The sequence below is a fragment of the Crinia signifera genome, chromosome 1, assembly GCF_055691185.1.
Source record: "Crinia signifera chromosome 1, ASM5569118v1, whole genome shotgun sequence".
In the NCBI taxonomy this organism is placed as follows: Eukaryota; Metazoa; Chordata; class Amphibia; order Anura; family Myobatrachidae; genus Crinia; species Crinia signifera.
The window spans coordinates 361,679,579-361,699,936 of NC_139217.1; the positions used below are offsets into that span (position 1 = coordinate 361,679,579).

The 20,358-nt window shown below is 42.6% G+C and overlaps 1 protein-coding gene across 1 annotated transcript in view; it reads left to right on the forward strand.

The window, feature by feature from the left end:
- Positions 1 to 20,358, forward strand: part of GALNT9 (polypeptide N-acetylgalactosaminyltransferase 9) — a 274,101-nt gene that overhangs the window by 131,877 nt on the left and 121,866 nt on the right. Inside the window, exons 5-6 of the mRNA XM_083150046.1 lie at positions 6,828 to 7,025; positions 17,725 to 17,842. Coding sequence (XP_083006172.1) covers positions 6,828 to 7,025; positions 17,725 to 17,842 — 316 coding nt within the window. The remainder of the gene's footprint in view (positions 1 to 6,827; positions 7,026 to 17,724; positions 17,843 to 20,358) is intronic.

Sequence of the window (20,358 nt, forward strand, 5' to 3'; positions counted from 1 at the left end):
GTATTAGCTAGGTATTTAGGTGGGCTTAAGGGAGTTGGTTATTTTTCCACTCCGGCCCAGGTTTTATGAATTACGTTTTTAATGTGATCTGGGAGACAGGTATAAAAACCACCTCAGATCATATACACCTCACACCTTGAAAAAGGGCTGAAGCCATAGCCCGAAACGCGTTGGTGAGAGGAAGGAGACACACTTAATGGTGAGACCTATTGCTGTATTTCAACTGGCAGAAATTTTCTTAACCTGTTCCGGATGCAGGCAGAGAGAGTTTTTGGTCTCACACATTTGGAGTGTGACATTGCTTTTTAATACAACTTTTATCGTTTGTTTTATGTATACATCCATGGAATAAATATTTTTATACGGAGTATGCGAGTTGTGGAGACTATCCTTACCTGGAGAAAAAACAAAGAAACTGCTACGTGCACATAGGGCCTCATATTGAGGTGAGTGTCTGTTCATCAGACGTTTGATGTGGTGTTTGGTGATTGGACACAGAGGGTCGGGAGAGATACTGGAAGAATAGAATCCTGCCCTAAAGATACCTTTATGTGTAAATAGGGCCTTTTTATCAGGTCAGTAATATTTATGCTGAGTGTGGAAAAGGCAAGAAACCACAGAGGAAGTGGAAGGGAGACCATCTCTGTATCCGCATAGAGATACCTTTATGTGCATATAGGGACCCCCACGGAGGTCAGTAGGAGACCCCATTTTTTAGTTTTAAAGATTAAAGAGGACAACAATCAACTTCTTTACCAGCAAGTAGATTCTGCTGGATGGTTATGGGACAGCGCTGAAGTGTATATTCAATTGTTTTTTGCATGTATCTTGTTGGTGGGAGATTAGTGACCCACAGAATTTACACAGAGCGGCAGTCCCGGGCGCAACCATTTTCCTGTTGAAACTTTTTTTTGCCATTGTTCTAAACACAGTTGTTTACCAGTTGGTTATTGGACCCGAGTGCCGCCATCACCGCCTGCTATATATAATATATATATATATATATGTATATATATATGTGTGTGTGTATATTATTATTATTATTTATATACATTTGGTCTATCTATAATATTTTAACTGACCCGGCATATACTGGGTCATCTGAGTGTCCATCTCCATGTTTTGCACCGCCCCTCTCTGGAAACCCCCTTCTGAAAATCCTGCGTTTGCCCCTGGAGCCAGCAATGGCAAGTGCATACACATTTGCCAATGCTGAAAGCACAAGAGCTCTGGTGCTGGCAAATCTTTATTTAGCTAGTGATGTCTTCCATCACCCTGCAGGTGCAGACAATGGAGGATGTCGCTGATGATGCACTGGAGCGGGCATCGTCAGTGACATAGTGCATACCCTCTGGGCAATTTAAACCAATGGAAAGGACAAATCATTCAAAATAGCAGTTGTGTGATCCCAGCTTCAGATAGATAGATAGATAGATAGATAGATAGATAGATAGATAATAATAAATAATACATTATATTATCATTAATATACTGCCTGCAAAATTACAGTATATGAAATAAAAGGTATAAAACAGGCACAAATACTAACTGTACACTGAGCTGGAAACTATCTTCCATCTCTCAGCCGATAAAAGAAAATTCATCTCCCAACAGCCCTAATGCAAGGTGTGAAAACTAATTGAGAGGAGTATTGGGTAGCTGCTAGGGTCCCCGGTGGTCCTCACATATGCCCTTCCATCTGTTTGCCTTGAGGTGAAGCATAACTATTTTGTCTTTATCAGGAACAGCATTATTGCAGTTTATCTGACCTTTAAAGGTGTGTTTTATAGGAGGTTGATCTATACAGACTTTAATCACCACTCTGCAATAGCATTCATATAGTACTGACATTGGATTAATTAACAGACAAAGGAAACACAGGACAGATTGCATTTCGTACAGAACCATGTGGAGTCTTGCAAACCATCAGCTGACGAAGTTAACACTTTATACCTAAATAAGGATTTCATATAACATTTGCGGAGATAAAATCCACATAACAATTACAATAAAAAAGACCAAAGCATCTCCTTCTCTGTATGGAACATGAAGTTGCCGTTGCCTGAATGAGCAGGCTGAGAACGAGATAATTACTTACTTTGGATGTCCTAGAAGTGACAGCTTATTACACCCATTAGAGCATGGCTTAATGTTCCGTCAGTGACATTCTGCAGTCACATATTTTGGTGCCAGAGATGTTTCCTTGAAATATTAATAAGAACTATGAAGAGGCTATATGGGCAAAATGCAAATAATAACAAGGCAAAGGAGGGCTCAGAACGCAAAGCCAGCTCTAATAACCTCTAAGACATGTGTAGGCAATGCTCTGCTTTATGAAAACGACATCATTATTTGCCCGCGGGCACCATTCACGGAAAGTTTTATTACATTTTTATTCAATTATGCTGCATGAAATAATACCCACCAAATCCCTGTTTTTTATGGAAAAAAATACACTGATCCCTCAATAAACTGCAGATTATTGCGGGAAAAAAGGGCTTATCACATTTTGATTCACCTGCCTGTGGCAGCGAACCCAACTCTGTTAGCTGTCGATTGGGGCTAACAGAGTAGCCCCAGTGTGATAATTAGTGATGGTCAATATATGTTTTAATCCACAGCATTCAATTATGTGACCATTTCCAAAAACCTTACATGCTCTGTGCTCACATCATTACACTCCAAACTGTATTTAATTTAAATTCAAGTAATGATTGTTCCAAAATATTGCAGCAATTTGATCTCCATCAAAGTCTTCCCTTATGGTCAGTCCTTACACTTTTTACAAAAACATGAAACCACCAGGTATTACACATACCTGTATTTTATAAACAAACTATGCTTTTTTCATGGATTGAGGTCTGCTAGCTCATAGGCTTAAAGAGACAGAATCTCACTCAAGGGGATGACTCACCAACGGTTCCGTCGGTTGTTTCTCTGTCATTGGAATCCCGACTGTCAGGAGCCCGACAGTCAGAATCCCTACTTTCATGGGCTATTTTCCCTCATAGGGGTTCATGACCCCCATACAGGAATAGAATACTGTAGGTGGCAAATAGGTGGCGAATCCCGCCTGTCAGTAAGTTATACCATACCCCACTCAAGTATATCAATTATTGGGCACCTGGAGAATTAACTGCCAAGCACTGGCTTACCTATGGGAAAAGGAGATTCAAGAGAAAGTCTGACCCCGAAATGTTATTACAAATAATAGACCTTAATACCCAGCACTTAAACATCTGCAGTACCTGAGACCTATATGGTGTGCATACATGCTTCTGTGTGCATGTGTGTACTGTATGTATGTATGTAAATATATATGCTAGCTAAAAGCCTATCAAAATCACATCTTAAGCTGGCCATACATCAGAAAGATCGATCTTAAGATCAATTGCACTCATGATTGTGTACAATTTCCCTTGAAATCCCCAGCAGTCCTTGGTGGTTTTTGGACATACAATCTACACACAATCCATCATACAATCAGTCATACAATCCATCTGCTGCATGATTTTTTACACAAGATGTGCACACAATCTGCATACAATCAATCATACAATCAGTCATACAATCCATCTTATGATTGATTGTATGATTGTGTACATAAGATGTGCACACAATCTGCATACATTCCATCTTACAATCAATTGAGATTGTATGATTGGGTACAATATCTTTCTGATGTATGGCCAGCTTTAGTCCCTGTCTGCTCCTACCTGCATTCTCTGTCTTCACAGCTCCCTCTGTCCATATCCAGGAAATTTGAAACATATCATTTTGGTTTCACTTTCTGTTAAGGAGTAATCTGGCCATTGAGTGGCCTCTAGTGGGCACTGGTGGTACTTTGCCTCAAAAAGGTGAGGAGGATTCAACCTTTTGTACTCCCTTGCCACCAGTCAGGAGTCCCTCACACCATCCCCCATATTTATTATACAGTAGTAACGCTTACGGACAAACTTCATCATCGCGCTGTCGGATTCTCGCGGGATCTGGATTCTATATAAGACGCATGCGTGCCCCGCCATCTTTACTCCAGCATAGGAGAGGGAAGAGGGTGGTTGTGCTCTGTGCTGTGTGCTGTGCTATAATAATAATATATTATTTTGCTGCTGCTCACTCGATTAGGGTCTGCAGGGGCTGCTGTACACAAGTCCAGTGTACAGGGGCTGCAGTGGCCAGTGTACAAGGGGCTGTACAGGGGCTGTGTTCAGTGTGACAGGGCTTGTGTCCAGTGTGACAGGGCCTGTGTACAGTGTGACAGGGTGTGTGTCCAGTGTACATGGTTTGTAACCAGTGTACATGGATTGTGTCCAGTGTACAGGGGCTGTGTCCAGTGTACAGGGGCTGTGTACAGGGGCTGTGTCCAGTGTACAGGGGTTGTGTCCAGTGTACAGGAGCTGTGTACAGGAGCTGTGTCCAGTGTCCAGGGGCTGTGTCCAGTGTACAGGGGCTGTGTCCAGTGTACAGGAGCTGTGTACATGAGCTGTGTCCAGGGGCTGTGTCCATTGTACAGGGGCTGTGTCCAGTGTGACGGCTGTGTCCAGTGTACAGGAGCTGTGTCCAGAGGCTGTGTCCATTGTCCAGAGGCTGTGTACAGGGTGACGGGCTGTGTCCAGTGTCCAGGGGCTGTGTCCAGGGGCAGTGTCCAGTGTCCAATGGGCTGTGTCCAGTGTAAAGTAAGAAAAATAAATAAAAGTAATAAATAAAATAAAAACACATTTTTGGAGGATGATGGAGGAGGAAATAGTGGGAGATCAGCAACCTGATAGAAGTGCTGAAGCTTCTACCACCAGTCATGACAAGGCCGATACCTCTTTGTATTTTTTGCTCTTATGAGCATTTCTCTTTTTTTGGGATAGTTTATTAAACTGCCACCCTGTCTGCCCCTGCAGTGCCGCTCTGCTTCCAAGATGTGCCAGGTTGGAAGTGTAAGGTCAACATGTATGTGATGCCCACTGCTGTCGCTTAGCTTAGTCATCCAGCTACCTCGGTATACCCTTTTGGCCCAACTACAGTAAATGAAAACAATTTTGTGAGCTGTGAAGTGATCAAAATTGACTAGAAATGAGTGGAAACTAATGTTATGGAGGTCAATAATACTTTAGGGGCAAAAACAGGCCCAAATTCTGTTATTTTAGCCATTTTTAGCATTTTTTTCATTAAAATACAGATCCAAAACCAAAACCCACAAGGGTGGTTTTGCCAAAACCAATCCAGATCCAAAACACGAAGGGAGATCCAGATTCAAAACCAAAACCCGAAAAAGTGGCCGCCGCACATCTCTAGTATATATATATATATATATATATATAGATATATATATATATATATATAAATATATATAAAGATATATATATATATATATATAGATATAGATATAGATAGATATAGAAGTATGCATGATCGGCACTCAAATGTAACAACTCTGGTCAGTATGCCCGGGTGCCTACGAATGGCACTTGCGTGCCAAATAGATAAGAAAGCAACAGAGGCACTCCTGGGACTTCTAGTATCATAAAATAACAATGGGCAATGGGGGGTCTGCGGGCAATGTTTCGGTCATTTATTGTCCTTTTTCAAGCTCCTTGAGGATAGGATAAATCCTGAGTTTAACAGCAGATAATCACCAAAGATAACTTCTTTGAATGACTTAGATAAGGCTGGAGCTTTGTCAGAGTGCTCAGCGATAGAATTCAGAAATCAGCAACCAAAGGTTCAGTGACCACAAACCAATACTGGTCAGTAAGATAGGATGTGTACTGCTGGGATTCTAGCAGTGGATCCCAGATTTATATCACTGAGCACCCTGACAAGGCTCCAGCCTTAATAATGACTTATTAAGTCATTCAAAGAAGTTATCTTTGGTGATTATCTGCTGTTAAACTCTGGATTTATCCTATTGGATCGTTGTTTCCTAAGGGAGGCACACTTTTGTGACAGCTTATGCACAAAACGCGTTGGCTTTCATATTGCACTGCTTCACACTACGGTTTCTGGAGTGGAGTCTCTGAGTGCCGCCCATTACCATATATACTATACCGAACGGATGCCCAGGGGAAGGCACCAGAGCAAGTTACCCGCAGCGGGGTCCGGAGTGCCGGGGATCAGGATCACACATATATATATATATATATATATATATATATATATATATATGGATCTGAGGGTGTGGTACTCAAATTCTTTTCAATAGAAATGATCACACTATATTCATAGTTTGCTGTATATACAGATAATACATATATTCCACAGAGCAGCCATCTCTGTGGAATATATTTGATCTCCTGCTGAGGCACAAGCCCTATCGGAGGGCACATCATCACAGCGTTCTTTGAATTATACTATTTACTTGTTGGAGTGCCGCTACCCACAATTTATAAATAGGCTGGTCCTATAACAATAGTGGGAAAGTGCCAATGGGGTGCAGGTAGGTCTATAATTGATAGCCCCCTGTTCCCTTAATTAGGAAAAAAATGATATCAGAACCTCATTTGCCCTTTCCCACTATTGTTGTTGTTGTTTGCATTGTGATCAGTCAGTGTGGTTTTCACTATATATGCATTCCGAAACCTTGCTGCATGCACCACTGATATATACATATTCTGCTTTCTCCATTGAGATAAAAGGAACTGGAAACTGCTATTTAAAAAAAAAATACACAACAGCATCATGTCTCAGATGTCACTAGTTCTTAGTAAATTAGCAGGATATATTCTCATGTATTGTGGCACAACCGCTCCACAGAAGGTGACCATCAATTACATTACATGTCTAGAAAAAAGCATGGTGAAATGTGAATCTTGTCTGATACATTCTTCTGTATGCAGGGCTGAACCAATCATCACCAGGATCAAAGAAGACAGAAGACGAATCATCCTACCAGCAATTGACAACATCAAGTACAACACATTTGAGGTGCAGCAGTATGCCAATGCTGCACATGGCTATAACTGGGGCTTATGGTGCATGTACATCACCCCTCCACAGGACTGGCTCGAGAAGGGGGATGAGTCAGCTCCAATCAGGTGAGCCAGAACCACTTTTTATAAATACAAATTGTGGGTGCAATGAAAATAATTGATTTAAAAAGTAAAGCAGCTTTATTCAATGTATTTTTCCATAACAATAAGTTGCATATACTGTACACATCACATATTCAGAAATAAAACAATGCAAACTTTACTAATTATTCATTTTAGTATTGTGAATTGAAGTGATTCCCCACTCCACAGGACATACAGTAGTAAAGTAGAACTCACCACACGATCAATTGTAATTTGCTGCCTTTGATCTTGCTTTATTGTACTGTACTGTACAGTACTATATCAAGTGGTCAGACTGCAACTCGCAAAATTATGGATTTGACAAATTAAAACCTCAAATCTTGTGTTCTGGGGCACAACATAATGTAGGTTCGATGAGGGTGCCCAGTTCAAAAGCTTGGACCAAGAAGCAGGCTGGCTAATTTCTTGAGAGACTTTTTCTCTCCACAAGCAGCTGTGGTCACCCAGAGATTACATTTTGTGGATACATACAGCTGCAAATTCTGTCACCACCTTATTATATTGTGTCAGTTATGGCTGCCAACAAATTAAATATCTTTAACCTGCCACAGACGGAGGAGGAGTCGGTGGAGTTTTTACAACACCACCACTTGCTTCCAGACACAGACGGTCAAGGAGCGGATGTGGCACTGCCACAAGAAGTTGCAGAAAGAAGGTTAGTCTCCGGGCCGCACAGTGGTTTCAAGGATGCCACCTGACATTTATGACGCTTCTACGCTTTATATTTTCTTGGGCGGAGGAGCTAACAAGTATTACATTTTGTGAGCGGCACCTCTTGATTTCTAAAAAAACTGCCGTGAGTTACAATAACTTTATGTGGGAGGCCTCCACCCTGGATTTGATGTCACAGCCCCAACGCCGGGTTGGCAGTCTGGGCAAAATTGTGAAGGTGGATGAAAGCCTCTTTGTCCAGCGAAAAAATTGTGTTGGACTCATCCTGCCTCAGCAGTGGCTGTATGAGGCATATCCCGAAACACAGGTGAATGTTTCGTAACGCCTGTGGCCAGCCGTGATGCCAGCACCCTGATGTCTGCCATCAACACGCGTATTGAACTGGGAACCACTATATACTCTGACTGTTGGCGCACGTACAACACTCAACAGCTTGAGCAGGCGGGGTTCCATCATGCGCGTGTCAACCACCGGTACAATTTCGTGGACCCAGATATCGGGGTTCATACCCAAAACATCAAAAGACTCTGGGTATCTTGCGAGTGGAGGAACAAGAGACAGATGGGCACTGCGCGCCAATATCTTGACTCGTACTATTTTATTTGGAGCAAAACTCTTGGCGCAGAGAACACTTTCCTGTGAATTTTACATGCCCTAACTGTGGATAGTGGGGGATTGAAAAGGAGGCATTTGCCAGTAACATGGAGCACTAGCAAACACTTCGTTTACTGTGCATGAGATGCACTTGCGCACCGCACCCCCCTTTGTGCATGAGACGCACGTGCTACTGAACCCCTAACCCCATCTCCCTGAAGCTGACACGGGCATGGTTGCCGTACCCTGCCGCAAGAATTACTGAGACGCAAATGCGATGGAGCGCCAGCATGATCCCCTCTCTGCCGGCGTCCTCCGGCGTCCGCCAGCGCAGGGCATCTTGTGGTTACCTGCGCTGTGTGAGAGGCGCTCATTACGCTTGCCAGGGACGCCGGGGACAGAGCTACAGCTCCTGGGGACAGTACGGTGACTACACTAACTGTGCAGGGCTGCCGTGGGGACACTATGCTTACTACGCTGGGCAGCTGTTGGGCTACGCTGACAACATAGCTTAGGCTGCCGCTGTGAAACTACACAAGTACCGAAAATGTATTTATATTTAGAAGAAAGGTACCTACAGTATACTCAGAAATGGGTAGCTGTACTCCAAAGTATCTCTGGATATGTCTTTTGACTATTTCAGGGAGCAGTCTATGCACTTTTTCATTAAGATTAACCAATAGACACATTGCATACCTCCCAACTTGGATGCCGGCATCCCTTCAGCGATCACTGCTATTGGTGGTAGTGATATTCGACTCCGCCAACTGCCCCTCGCCCTGTGGGAGGGACAGGAGGACAGTCTCTTAATAGCAGGACTGTCCCGCTGTAATCGGGACAGTTGGGAGGTATATACTAGTCCCGATCACAGCGGGACAGTTGGGAGGTATGCATTGTTTGGGAAAAGGGGCCCTGACAGTGGCTAGCACTAACTTTCTATGCCTGGAGCAGTGATTGATGGAACAAGAGAAAGCAGAATAGTTTAAGAACGTGATACAAAATTAATATTGTTCACAGCAGAAACACTTTAAAGTGTACCTTTTATTTACCAGCAGAGAAAATATCACACTGGCTCTCAGTATAAGCCCATAAATGTCACAGTGATTGTCTATATTTGCCCTCAAAGGAAACATTACAGTGATTCACTATACAGTTGATACAAAAACAATGCACATTACATTGATTCATTACTAAAGGACCAAAAAATTTTATTTTCAGTCACTAAGCATAACCAAAGGGCAAGTATTACATTGTAACACCACTGGCCTGCAGAACATGCGGAAAATGTTTCTCTGCAACAGCTACTGAATCACAAGTAGCCTACAAGATACAGTTACAGAGCGGTGGAAATGTACTAAATGTATGTTTTGGCAGATGTATGCATCTCTTGTAAATCCTGCGATTTACTAAAATGAAAACATCTATCAAACCATATTATTTTAAAGTGTTAGTGGTGAAATAGCTATTAATGCTCAATGCATTAAGCTTCAGCCTGTAAAACTGCACTTCAACTACCAGACAAATAAAAAAATAGTTTCTGGCATGTTGCTCAAATTCCCTGGGCACAAGCGGGTGCTGTCACTTGCAATGTGCTATGAATGGTGCCTGCACCTTGAAAAGGTGGGTCCTGCCCCCGCCAAGCAAAATCTTATTCCTGCTATGAAGCAAATAGTGTTTCTCCTGTAATCAAATAATACATTTAATTTGCTCTTGTAGCTATAGAATACATGTCTTTTGACCAATTATTTAATAACATATTAATATTACATTATAATACATTTATATTGCATGCATATTAAAATAAATGTTAGTACTGACTGCTTAATAAATTCATATTTAATTCACTAGTTAAAAGCCCAAATGATGCAGGGGCAATTGCAGGATTTTTAGGGGGGGGGGGGGGTTCAATACAGTCAGCATCCCGTTAGTCAGGATGCTGGAGTTCAGTACAGTATAATGGCGTCAGCATCCCTACTGCCTTCAGATGACCGGTACTGGAATTGCAAATAGATCAATGTGCCGTCGCCAGAATCCCAACAGCCGGCATCCCAATCTGTAAGTCTCCTAATAGCGGGAACGCTAGCTTGCTTTTAGGAAGGTCAGTTAGGTATAGGCACTAGTCCCCCACTAGTACCTATACTGTACCTAACCCCTTCCTAAATGCAAGCTAGCATTCCCCGCTATTAGGAGACTTACAGATTGGGATGCCGGCTGTTGGGACTTATGCTGCAGGGGGGTTAGGTTTAGGCCGCTAGCTTAGGTTTAGGGTTTGACATTAGAGGAGAGGGACAGGGTCAGGCTGCATGGAGGAGGAGGAGGAGGGTTAAGATTAGGCTGCTACAAGGGAGGGTTAGGGGGGGTTAGGGTGCCATCAAAGCTATTGTTGGGATTTACAGTATCGGCATACCCGCTGGTCCTGAGCACCGGGATGCCGTATATAACCCTAACATACACACAGATATTTTATATAAATATATTTTTTTTTCTTCTAATTTTCTGAAGGGGTGCCATGAAAATAATTGTGACATTCTAAGGTGCTGTGATTCGAGTATGGTAACCTCTGCCTTACAAATGCTGTATGTTGAAGTTAAGTCTGTAACTCCTATCCTTCAGTATGCCAGACTATAAAGGCATGTAATGCAATTCATCAGTCCCAGTATTTACTGAATGGACAGTCCTGTGCATGTCTCATCATTATTTCCATAAATATTCAATAAACAAGCATTTTATTTCTTGAACATCACTGAGCATCCTGCAAGAATCTGAATTTACTGTGGAAATATCCTGTTTCTATATCAAGGATTTGATGCTCTTTAAGAGCTTGTAAAGAGATCATCAGCACTTCTCTGTATGGATGGGAAATACATCATGTTTCCAGAGCATTGGTTTGTTTAATGAATCTACTGGGTGACATTGTACTGGGTTTATGGAAATATCCAAATACAAAATTATTCATTCCCTTTGCAAATTACACCATATAAATCCAAATATGTTTGCTCACTCTGTTAAACGGATGGTATTATGGAGAGGTCAGATGTATAGAAATATAAAACATTAATATGTAATTTCAGGAGCATGTCTCTTACATATTAATCTCTTTCACTCTCTCTCTCTCTATTTATTTATTAACAGTTTCTTATATAGTTTACACATATTCCGCAGCGCTTTACAGAGTATAGTTGAACATTCACATCAGTCCCTGCCCCAGTGGAGCTTACAATCTATATTCCCTACCACATGTACACACACACACAGACATGCTAGGGCTAATTTGTTGGGAGCCAATTAGCCTATCAGTATATTTTTGGATTGTGGGAGGAGACCGGAGTACCCGGAGGAAACCCACGCAAGTATGGGGAGAATATACAAACTCTGCACATACAGAGCCATGGTGGGTATTGAACCCATAACCTCAGTGCGCTATATATATATATATATATATATATATATATATATATACATAGGAGAGAGAACTGCACTCTGTCCATAATAGAGGGATACAGGGTATATATATATATATATATATATATATATATATATATATATATATATATACACACAGCAGTTATGGGGACTCAGCCTGTAGCTGAGACGGACCAAACACGGCACTACAGGAAAGGTGTAACAAAATTTTATTGAGCTACGTTTCGGGGCGAACGGTCCCCGTCGTCAGGCTAACAGCATACAAGAAGAATAAAGTGCAATGTGAATTACCTTATATCCTAGTGGGTTAACAAGGAGACCGACTTATATATATATATATATATATATATACAGCCCGGCACTCTCCGTATAGGTACAGCAGCCGTCGGTGCCTTCTCGAGTGTTAGGTAGTCGGCGATGAAACCAAGCAGTGCTGTGGTTTTCAATGTTTCGGGGGCCGCATTTTCAATTTTAGCAAGCGCCATTGCTCCTAAGTATCCCCTCTTATTCACAAACTACCTTTTATAATACTGATCCTATTACACTCCTCAGTCAGTGACTGTTTTATATATCAATGCCCCCAACTGATTACTGAACACAAGTAGAACACTAAAAAAGTGTGTGTGTGTGTGTCCCATAGACATAGTAGAATATCCATTTGTTTGTGAATAAGAGGGGATATTTATGAGTAATGGCGCTTGCTACAATCAGTAAGCTTGGGTCACATGTACGATGGTGTAAGTGAGGGAGGCACTGATCTAAATGTAGTACCTGAGTGGTGTAATAATGGAAATGAGAGGTAAGAGGACATGGTGCAATCAGTGCAGGAGTATGTAATATACTGTAATAGAATATAAAGAGGAAACACAGGGAGGGGCACTCTACATGTGTGTATGGTTTTTCTCTGGACTTAAGGTTCCTTCCAAATTCCAAAAATCTACTGCTAGATTACTTGGTTTCTGACAAAATGCGAACCATATATTGTGGGGTAAATTTACTAAGGCTTCTAAAAAAGAGGAGATAATGTCCATGCCTAACCAATAAGATTCCAACCCCCAACAGCTCCCAACTGCCATGTTACAGACCATGTTAAAAAATGATGGTTAGGAGCAGATTGGTTTGTACTCTCTACAAGGCTTAGTCGATCAGCCCCCTAGATTGCTAACAGTTAATGATTCATTATTCTGTGTAAATCCTTGTGTACTATGCATGTACACATGCTTTGAATTTGTAAATCCCAGCTGTGAAATTTATTGGTAATTGACTACAGCATATTTCCCATTCTTAGTTATAAACTTTGAATTAAGGCAGAAAATCACTGAATCTGCATTGTATAGACTGTCCTCTCACCATTTGCTTACTTATACCCCTTTTACACCGCCGAAAAATCCGGGTCAGCGGCGGGTCAGACCCGGATCCTCGGCGGTGTAAATGGGGGGTATCCGTGTCCATTTACAAGGGGTCCTCTACCCAGGTCCTGACCTGGGTAGAACCCGGATGGGACCCGTGTAAATGGTGGTGTAAATGGTCCCGCTGCGGGTCCAGGCACCCGCAGCGGGTCCACAGCGTGCAGCGCTGGGGAAGCTGTCCCCAGGTGCTGCGGGAGGAGGGGGGTCCCTGCGGCTACTGAGGGGAGATGGGGTACCTGTCAGCGGCCAGCCTGACACGGCGCTGTCACTGCTGTATCTCCCCCCGGCGGCCGGTCCTTGCGGCGGATGGACAGTCAGTGTCGGCGGTCCCTCTGGCGCAGGGGAAATAGTACTATTTCCCTTGCACCAGAGGGACCGCCGACACTGACTGTCCATCCGCCGCAAGGACCGGCCGCCGGGGGGAGATACAGCAGCACCGGCAATCATAGTGTCAGGCTGACAGGTACCCCCTCTCCCCTCAGCAGCCGCAGGGACCCCCCTCCTCCTCACAGCACCCGGGGACAGCTTCCCCCCTCTACCCCCACAGCACCCGGGGACAGCTTCCCCCCTCTACCCTCACAGCACCCGGGGACAGCTTCCCCCCTCTACCCCCACAGCACCCGGGGACAGCTTCCCCCCTCTACCCTCACAGCACCCGGGGACAGCTTCCCCCCTCTACCCCCACAGCACCCGGGGACAGCTTCCCCCCTCTACCCTCACAGCACCCGGGGACAGCTTCCCCCCTCTACCCCCTCCAAGCTATATAGATAGATCTATATAGATCTATATATCAATATATATATATATATATATATAGATATAGATATATAGATCTATATCTATATATATATATATATATATATCAACAAGGAAAGGCAGGGCTAACCCAGGTTCAGTGTAAATGGTGCAGACCCAGGTCCGACCCAGGTCGAAGTGCTGTGTAAATGCAGTATAAAGCAGGGTCAGACCCTGGAAACTCCAGCGTTCAAAGACCAGGGTCGGACCAGGGTTTTTGGTGTAAAAGGGGTATTAATTGGTGACCTTTTGTTGTTGGAGGAAGGCTAGTGGGGGTGGGGTGATTTTTGTGTGGACACCTGATAGCAGCCCTACTTATAGTGAGTGCTAGGCTGATATAGCCAAGGCTGATCAGTTCAAACTGATATTACAATAGTTATATCGAAGCTGGAGTTATACAGGAGTTAAACAGAAGGGAAACATAAGAAGAACAATGGAGACTAATCTGCCATCCAACTCTTCTGCTAAGGACCGCATTCATCTACCTACTTGCTCTGTATCCCCTTCTGACTATATCATCCACTTGCGCGTCTGGACCACCTTGCTCCATTATTACTACAAAGATCATCTGCTGCTCCCTGAAACATGTGAAATCTAATTTTTATTGACCTTACCACTGTCTTAATACTGCCTTTTATGCTACTTTAGTATTCTCTTACATTTTCTTCCTGTTACCCCGCACCGCATGCTACACCTCTACTATGCACAGCCTGCTAGCAGCAACCTACACTGTGTGCCCCATGGCCGTGTCGCTCAATAGAGTACATCTAGCATATATCTGTACGTGTCCTATATCTGTACTGTTTTACTTGTCTACCTATCTGGCTGGTGCAATCACCATGTGGCGCCGCTGAATGGCTGCCTGGGTGCTGCATAGCTCAGTAATTATATGTTCCCCATGTCTGTGTCCCTATTAGAGTACATCTAGTATATATACGGAGTCCGTGGTGTTTGTTATGGAGAAGCTGCACAGCGCATTTGCAACAGAAGGGAGGTTTTGGAACTCCATGAGACCTGTTGAACAGTCACTGGGACTTTCTTGATAAAGATGCGCATAGAACAGTGGTGGAAAACCACCCTATACGGTACACCTTTAAAATTGGTGGTGTTGGTCTGTCTTCATGTGGTGAAGGGAGACAAAATTGGTTTAGAAATTACTACACTATAGGCGCCCATCTCACCCTTTTTTTCAGATATATATATATCTGTACTGTTACTGGCTACCTATCTGGCTGTGTAATCACCATGTGGCGCCGCTGAATTGCTGCCTGGGTGCTGCACAGCTCAGTAATTACATGTTCCCCATGCATCTAGTGTAGGGCTAGATTTGTGGCCCTCCAGATGTTGATAAACTACACATCCCAGCATGCCTTGCATCAGTTTTAGCATGGCCACATAGCAAAACTAATGCAAAGCATCCTGGGATGTATAGTTCATCAACATCTGGAGGGCTGCAATTGCCCAGCCCTGATCTAGTGCATAGCTGTATGTGTGCTGTATATCTGTACTGCCATTGTTGCTCGTTCTGACAACCCTTTGTATTACAGTATGTGCATTATTTTTAATGTCTGTAAAGCGCCTTGAGTCCTGTTGGAGAAAGTGCGCTATATAAATAAAACTTCCTTACTGACTTACTACGGGCAGTACGGATGGTGTAAGCACCGCGCTGAGGTCATTGGTTCTATTCCCACCATAGCTCTAACTGTGCAGAGTTTGTATATTCTCCCTGTACTTGCGTGGGTTTCCCCCCACAATCCAAAAATATAATGATAGGTTAATTGGCTCCCAAAAAATTAACCCTAGAATGTCTGTGTGCGTGTACATGTTGTAGGGAATATAGATTGTAAGCTCCACTGGGGCAGGAACTGATGTGAATGTTCAAATATTCTCTGTAAAGTGCTGTGGAATATGTGTGCGCTATAAAAGAAACTGTTATTAAATAAATAAATGTGCTATAGAAATAATGTAATATCCTATATAATAAAAGGCTAACGCTGCTGCATATCTCTGTGGGGGGGATTCAAGTGTTTTACACTGGGGAAAACTACATGGCACAAAATGGAGCAAATCAAATGTTCGGGAATGCACAGTCGCCAACGCTGGCATTACCGTTATGTTGTTTTGTCATTTTGACAGTCTGGGAACTAGTATTATATATTAACATCCACATTATTTTATTTCTACCTGTATCCAAGCCCTTTGAATATTTAAACTTTAACCTTGATACTTTGACCTAAGTATTGCCATGCCAGTGGTTGGAATAACATGATTTATTACAAAACTAACAGAGATCTAGAATGAATTAGTCCTGAATTGACAGGGGACCGTAAGCAGGCCAGACACACATTATATCAGTGGCCTTTACTCATCAGAAATTCACAGCTCGTCCTAAGGATGTGTGAAACAAATGCTTACAGGAAGTCAGATATAAAACACATCTGCCTCCTTTAGTTGTATAATGCAGCATACAGTCCTGGAAAACTGACTGTGACCTTGAAAAAGGTCAGTAGATGATTTACTGCAGTTCTATTCTCCATAATGCTGTAATATTTCTTCTATTGGTGTACAGGAAGGAAACACTGAATGGTCTATTCAAATATCCAGCACAAACTCATTGTTTGTCAGTAAGTTGTTAAGCTTCTGGCAATACATAAATACATCTCTGTAACTTTTGCTGTCGTATAATGACGTGCTTTTTTATTGCAAAATTAAACCTTTGTTCTGAAAGAATTATGCAGAGAATTGGGTAAAGGAACTGAATCCCACTTCCAGTGGCAAAACTAGCTATTTGTAGGCCCCATAGCAAAAGATTGTGAGGGCCCCTATGCAGCGGTGTAGCTAGGTGACACGGTGCCCGGAGCAAGGGCATGTTTCGCCCCCCCCGATTTGTAGTGGGCGGGGCTCTTGTGTGGCAAAAGGGGACACGCCCTAACATTATACCACACACCGTTATGCCCATTGCACATAAAGCCACATGCTGTGATGCCAATTACACATAAGGTCACACATGATGCCCATTACATACTATATAACAAACCGTAATGCTTATTAAACATCACACAGACATTACATAGTATACCACATGCCATAATGCCCATTATACATTATGCCACATACCATAATGCCTATGACATGCTGCGCCTCACACTGTGATGCCAATTACATGTTGCGCCTTACACCATGATGCCCATTACACATTATGCCTCACACTGTGATGCCCATTAGATGTTGCGCCTCACACCGTAATGCCCATTACACATTACGTCCACTATGCGCAGGACCAGTTGATTGGCTGCTGGACCGCAAGCGCCTATTGGCTAGCGGTCCAGCTGGAGACGTGAATTTTAAATAGCACCGTGTCTCTCGCACACAGCGGGGAGCCAGGAGCTAGCGGGGGAGAGAGCGCAGGGGAGCGGGCGAGCTGACGGTGCCGGCACAGCTCCGGTGCCATGATAGCTTCCAGCGCCAGGAGCTGGTGCTCCATCGGCACCGCCCTCGCTACGCCTCTGCCCCTATGTACCACCCAATGGTGAAAAATGTATGTGCACATGTTATTTGGACAGGGAAGGTGGGCCCCTTTCAGCTGTGGGCCCCATAGCAGCTGCTCCCCCTGCACCTATGGTAGTTAAGCCCTTGCCCACTTCATAAGTGAGGGTTGAGCTTTGTTTTTCCTTGCAAAGACTTTATTATTTGTATTATCATGCAATACATTTGGTAACAACATTGTGTAATTCAGCACGAATGTTAATTGTGTGCTTCTCTCGCAGAACTCCAGCAATGATTGGCTGCTCCTTTGTGGTGGACAGAGCATATTTTGGAGACATTGGGCTGCTCGATCCTGGGATGGAGGTGTATGGAGGGGAGAATATTGAGCTTGGCATGAGGGTAAGTGCTCACCTGTCTTCAGTTTTATTTTACTGTAATGTTTGAGAGCTCATCTTTTAAGTATAAGCATTGTTCTTGGTAAATTATGGGCATAATGACTGAACACAGTGGAATGCTTCCAATCATGATATATAACTCACTGCAGGCAGCTTAACACTACACAGATTTATAGCAGTGGAAAGTCTGTCGATTTGCTAAATGGTAGATTGCTCTTTCTCCTATGCTTATAGACAGATGAACTATGTGCCCCTAACTGATAATGAAAGGTATGAGAAAAACATACTTACACTGTCACTTACATTTAGCCATAGAGACAGCCGTTCCTTTATTAATGGGTATTTCCCCTGAAGGAAATCTAGTTCAAAATGTCCTGCTGGCAGAGAATGTTGGTTATTATACATCAGAAAGCAACTTTTGTGGAACTGGAAGTATAGCAAAAATAAAACTTTCAAATTTTTACTTTGACATAGTCGTCGTACTTGCTTGGCCTTCCTCTGTCTTAGCGGAAAAATGGGTTAAGAGTATTGTCAATTACTGATATGGTAATTAAAAGTGAGCTTTAATGTGGAAGCAGGAATATAAATAAAACTTGGGGCCTAATTCAGACCTATCGCAGGACAAATGTGTTCTCAAAATGGGCAAAAACCATGCTGAACTGCAGGTGGGGCATATGTAACATGTGCAGAGAAAGATAGAGATTTGGGTTGGGTGTGTTCAAACTGAAATCTAAATTGCGGTGTAAAAATAAAGCAGCCAGTATTTACACTGCACAGAAACAAAATTACTAACCCAAATGAAACTCCATCTGCACATGTTACATCTGCCCCACCTGCAGTGCACATGGTCCTGCCCAATTTGAGAACAAATTTGTCCTTCAATCAAGTCTGAGGGGTAGATGTATGATCTGTCGTTATGGGTGAGACGTGCAGGTTATGTGCACTGATACCACTCCTCCCCCAAGTTAGAAGATGCCGCCATTCGGTAGATGACAGGGGAGCTGTCTAAAGATAGCAGGTGGATATAAATGTATGACCGGTCAGCAGCGGGAACAGCACTGTCCTTGGTGCTGGCTCCGGGCTGTGTAGAAGAATTAGCTTGAGTTAAAAGGATATTAGACATGGCCCAGCTTTGTTTATGTCTCCCAGTGTGTGGTATCCATAGTACATAATCCCTATAAGTGTGGTTGAATAGACTGAATAAAACTCACACCCCTTCTAATTTTATGTGTAATAAGTATTTGTCATTATGTGCACCTGAGATTGTATGATCATACATAATAAAGATTTCCCTCTAAGATTTATTAGGTTATTCAATTAAGTGGGTTTTTTTTCAGCTAGCCAAGGCATTTTTAGATATTTTAGGTTGAATTTAGATTCGACCTATTCAATCAAATTTAAGTTTTTTCGACTAGTCAAAAAAAAAATGGCACGGTTAAAAAACACGTGGATCAGTGAATAACATACCAGCCCATGCATTTTTGGTGATATTGCGGGCATTTTCACACGCTTTTCGGTCAGTTTTAGTAGATGCCAATTTGACCAAAGGAAAAAGTGAATTGGCATTTTTGACAAATAAAAAGGGCAAAAACGCCCGCAATTCAATACTCAGCATTGAAAAAGTCCAGAAAGCCAGAAAAAGATAGACCTAATTAAATACCCCCATAGGAGGTTACTGTAAGATGTCTTACACTATGGACTGTAAGTATATTAAAAATCTTTAATCATTTCAGTGAGCATCTAAACTGCAATACCTTAGCCATCTAAATTGTTTATCCTTCAGGTGAATTTAAGTTATTGGGTTATACATGCTTTCTGCAAGGTAGCTAGTTTCCCTCTATGCTTGTCAGACATATGCTTATAATATTAGGCACAGATGTTTGTTATTAATACCTGGGATGTGGCACATCTCTGCTGGGCCCTCTACATTCAATACCCTTGCAAACAAAGGCCATTTTGTATCATATACCAGGCTAACAAAATTGAAAACTCTGATTGGATGAATATATTATTTTTAATGCAAAGTAAAGAAAAAAGCAAGGCACTTAGCAAACACTGCACAAAGGCAATGAAAAGAAGGTTGTAATTCCTGTTATTTACATTGATTATAGTGTTGTGATGAAATGTACTTTGTTAATGTAATAATAATAATAATTATAGTTATCATTTATTTTTAAAGTACATTAAGTGATCTACAGTATTTGGTAGCTGTACTACATATAACAACACCCAACAGATACACAGAAATTGGTTAAAGACCCAGGTTTTACCCATCATTTAAAGTAGTGGTTGGTTTCCAGTTCCAGCCCTATACCCCCTTTCAGACAGAAAAATAAATGCAGAGTAAAGCATTTGGACTCGGCAATTTGCCGTTTCAGTTTGGTCCTTCTTCTGTGAAGGGGTCAATCCAGGATGCAATTCCCAGTACTTTGACCTTGTTTTTTTGACCCAGGTTTGGTTTACACTGTCAGGAAGCTGCAAATTACCAGACCCAGATGCTTGACCTAGCAATTTCTCAAA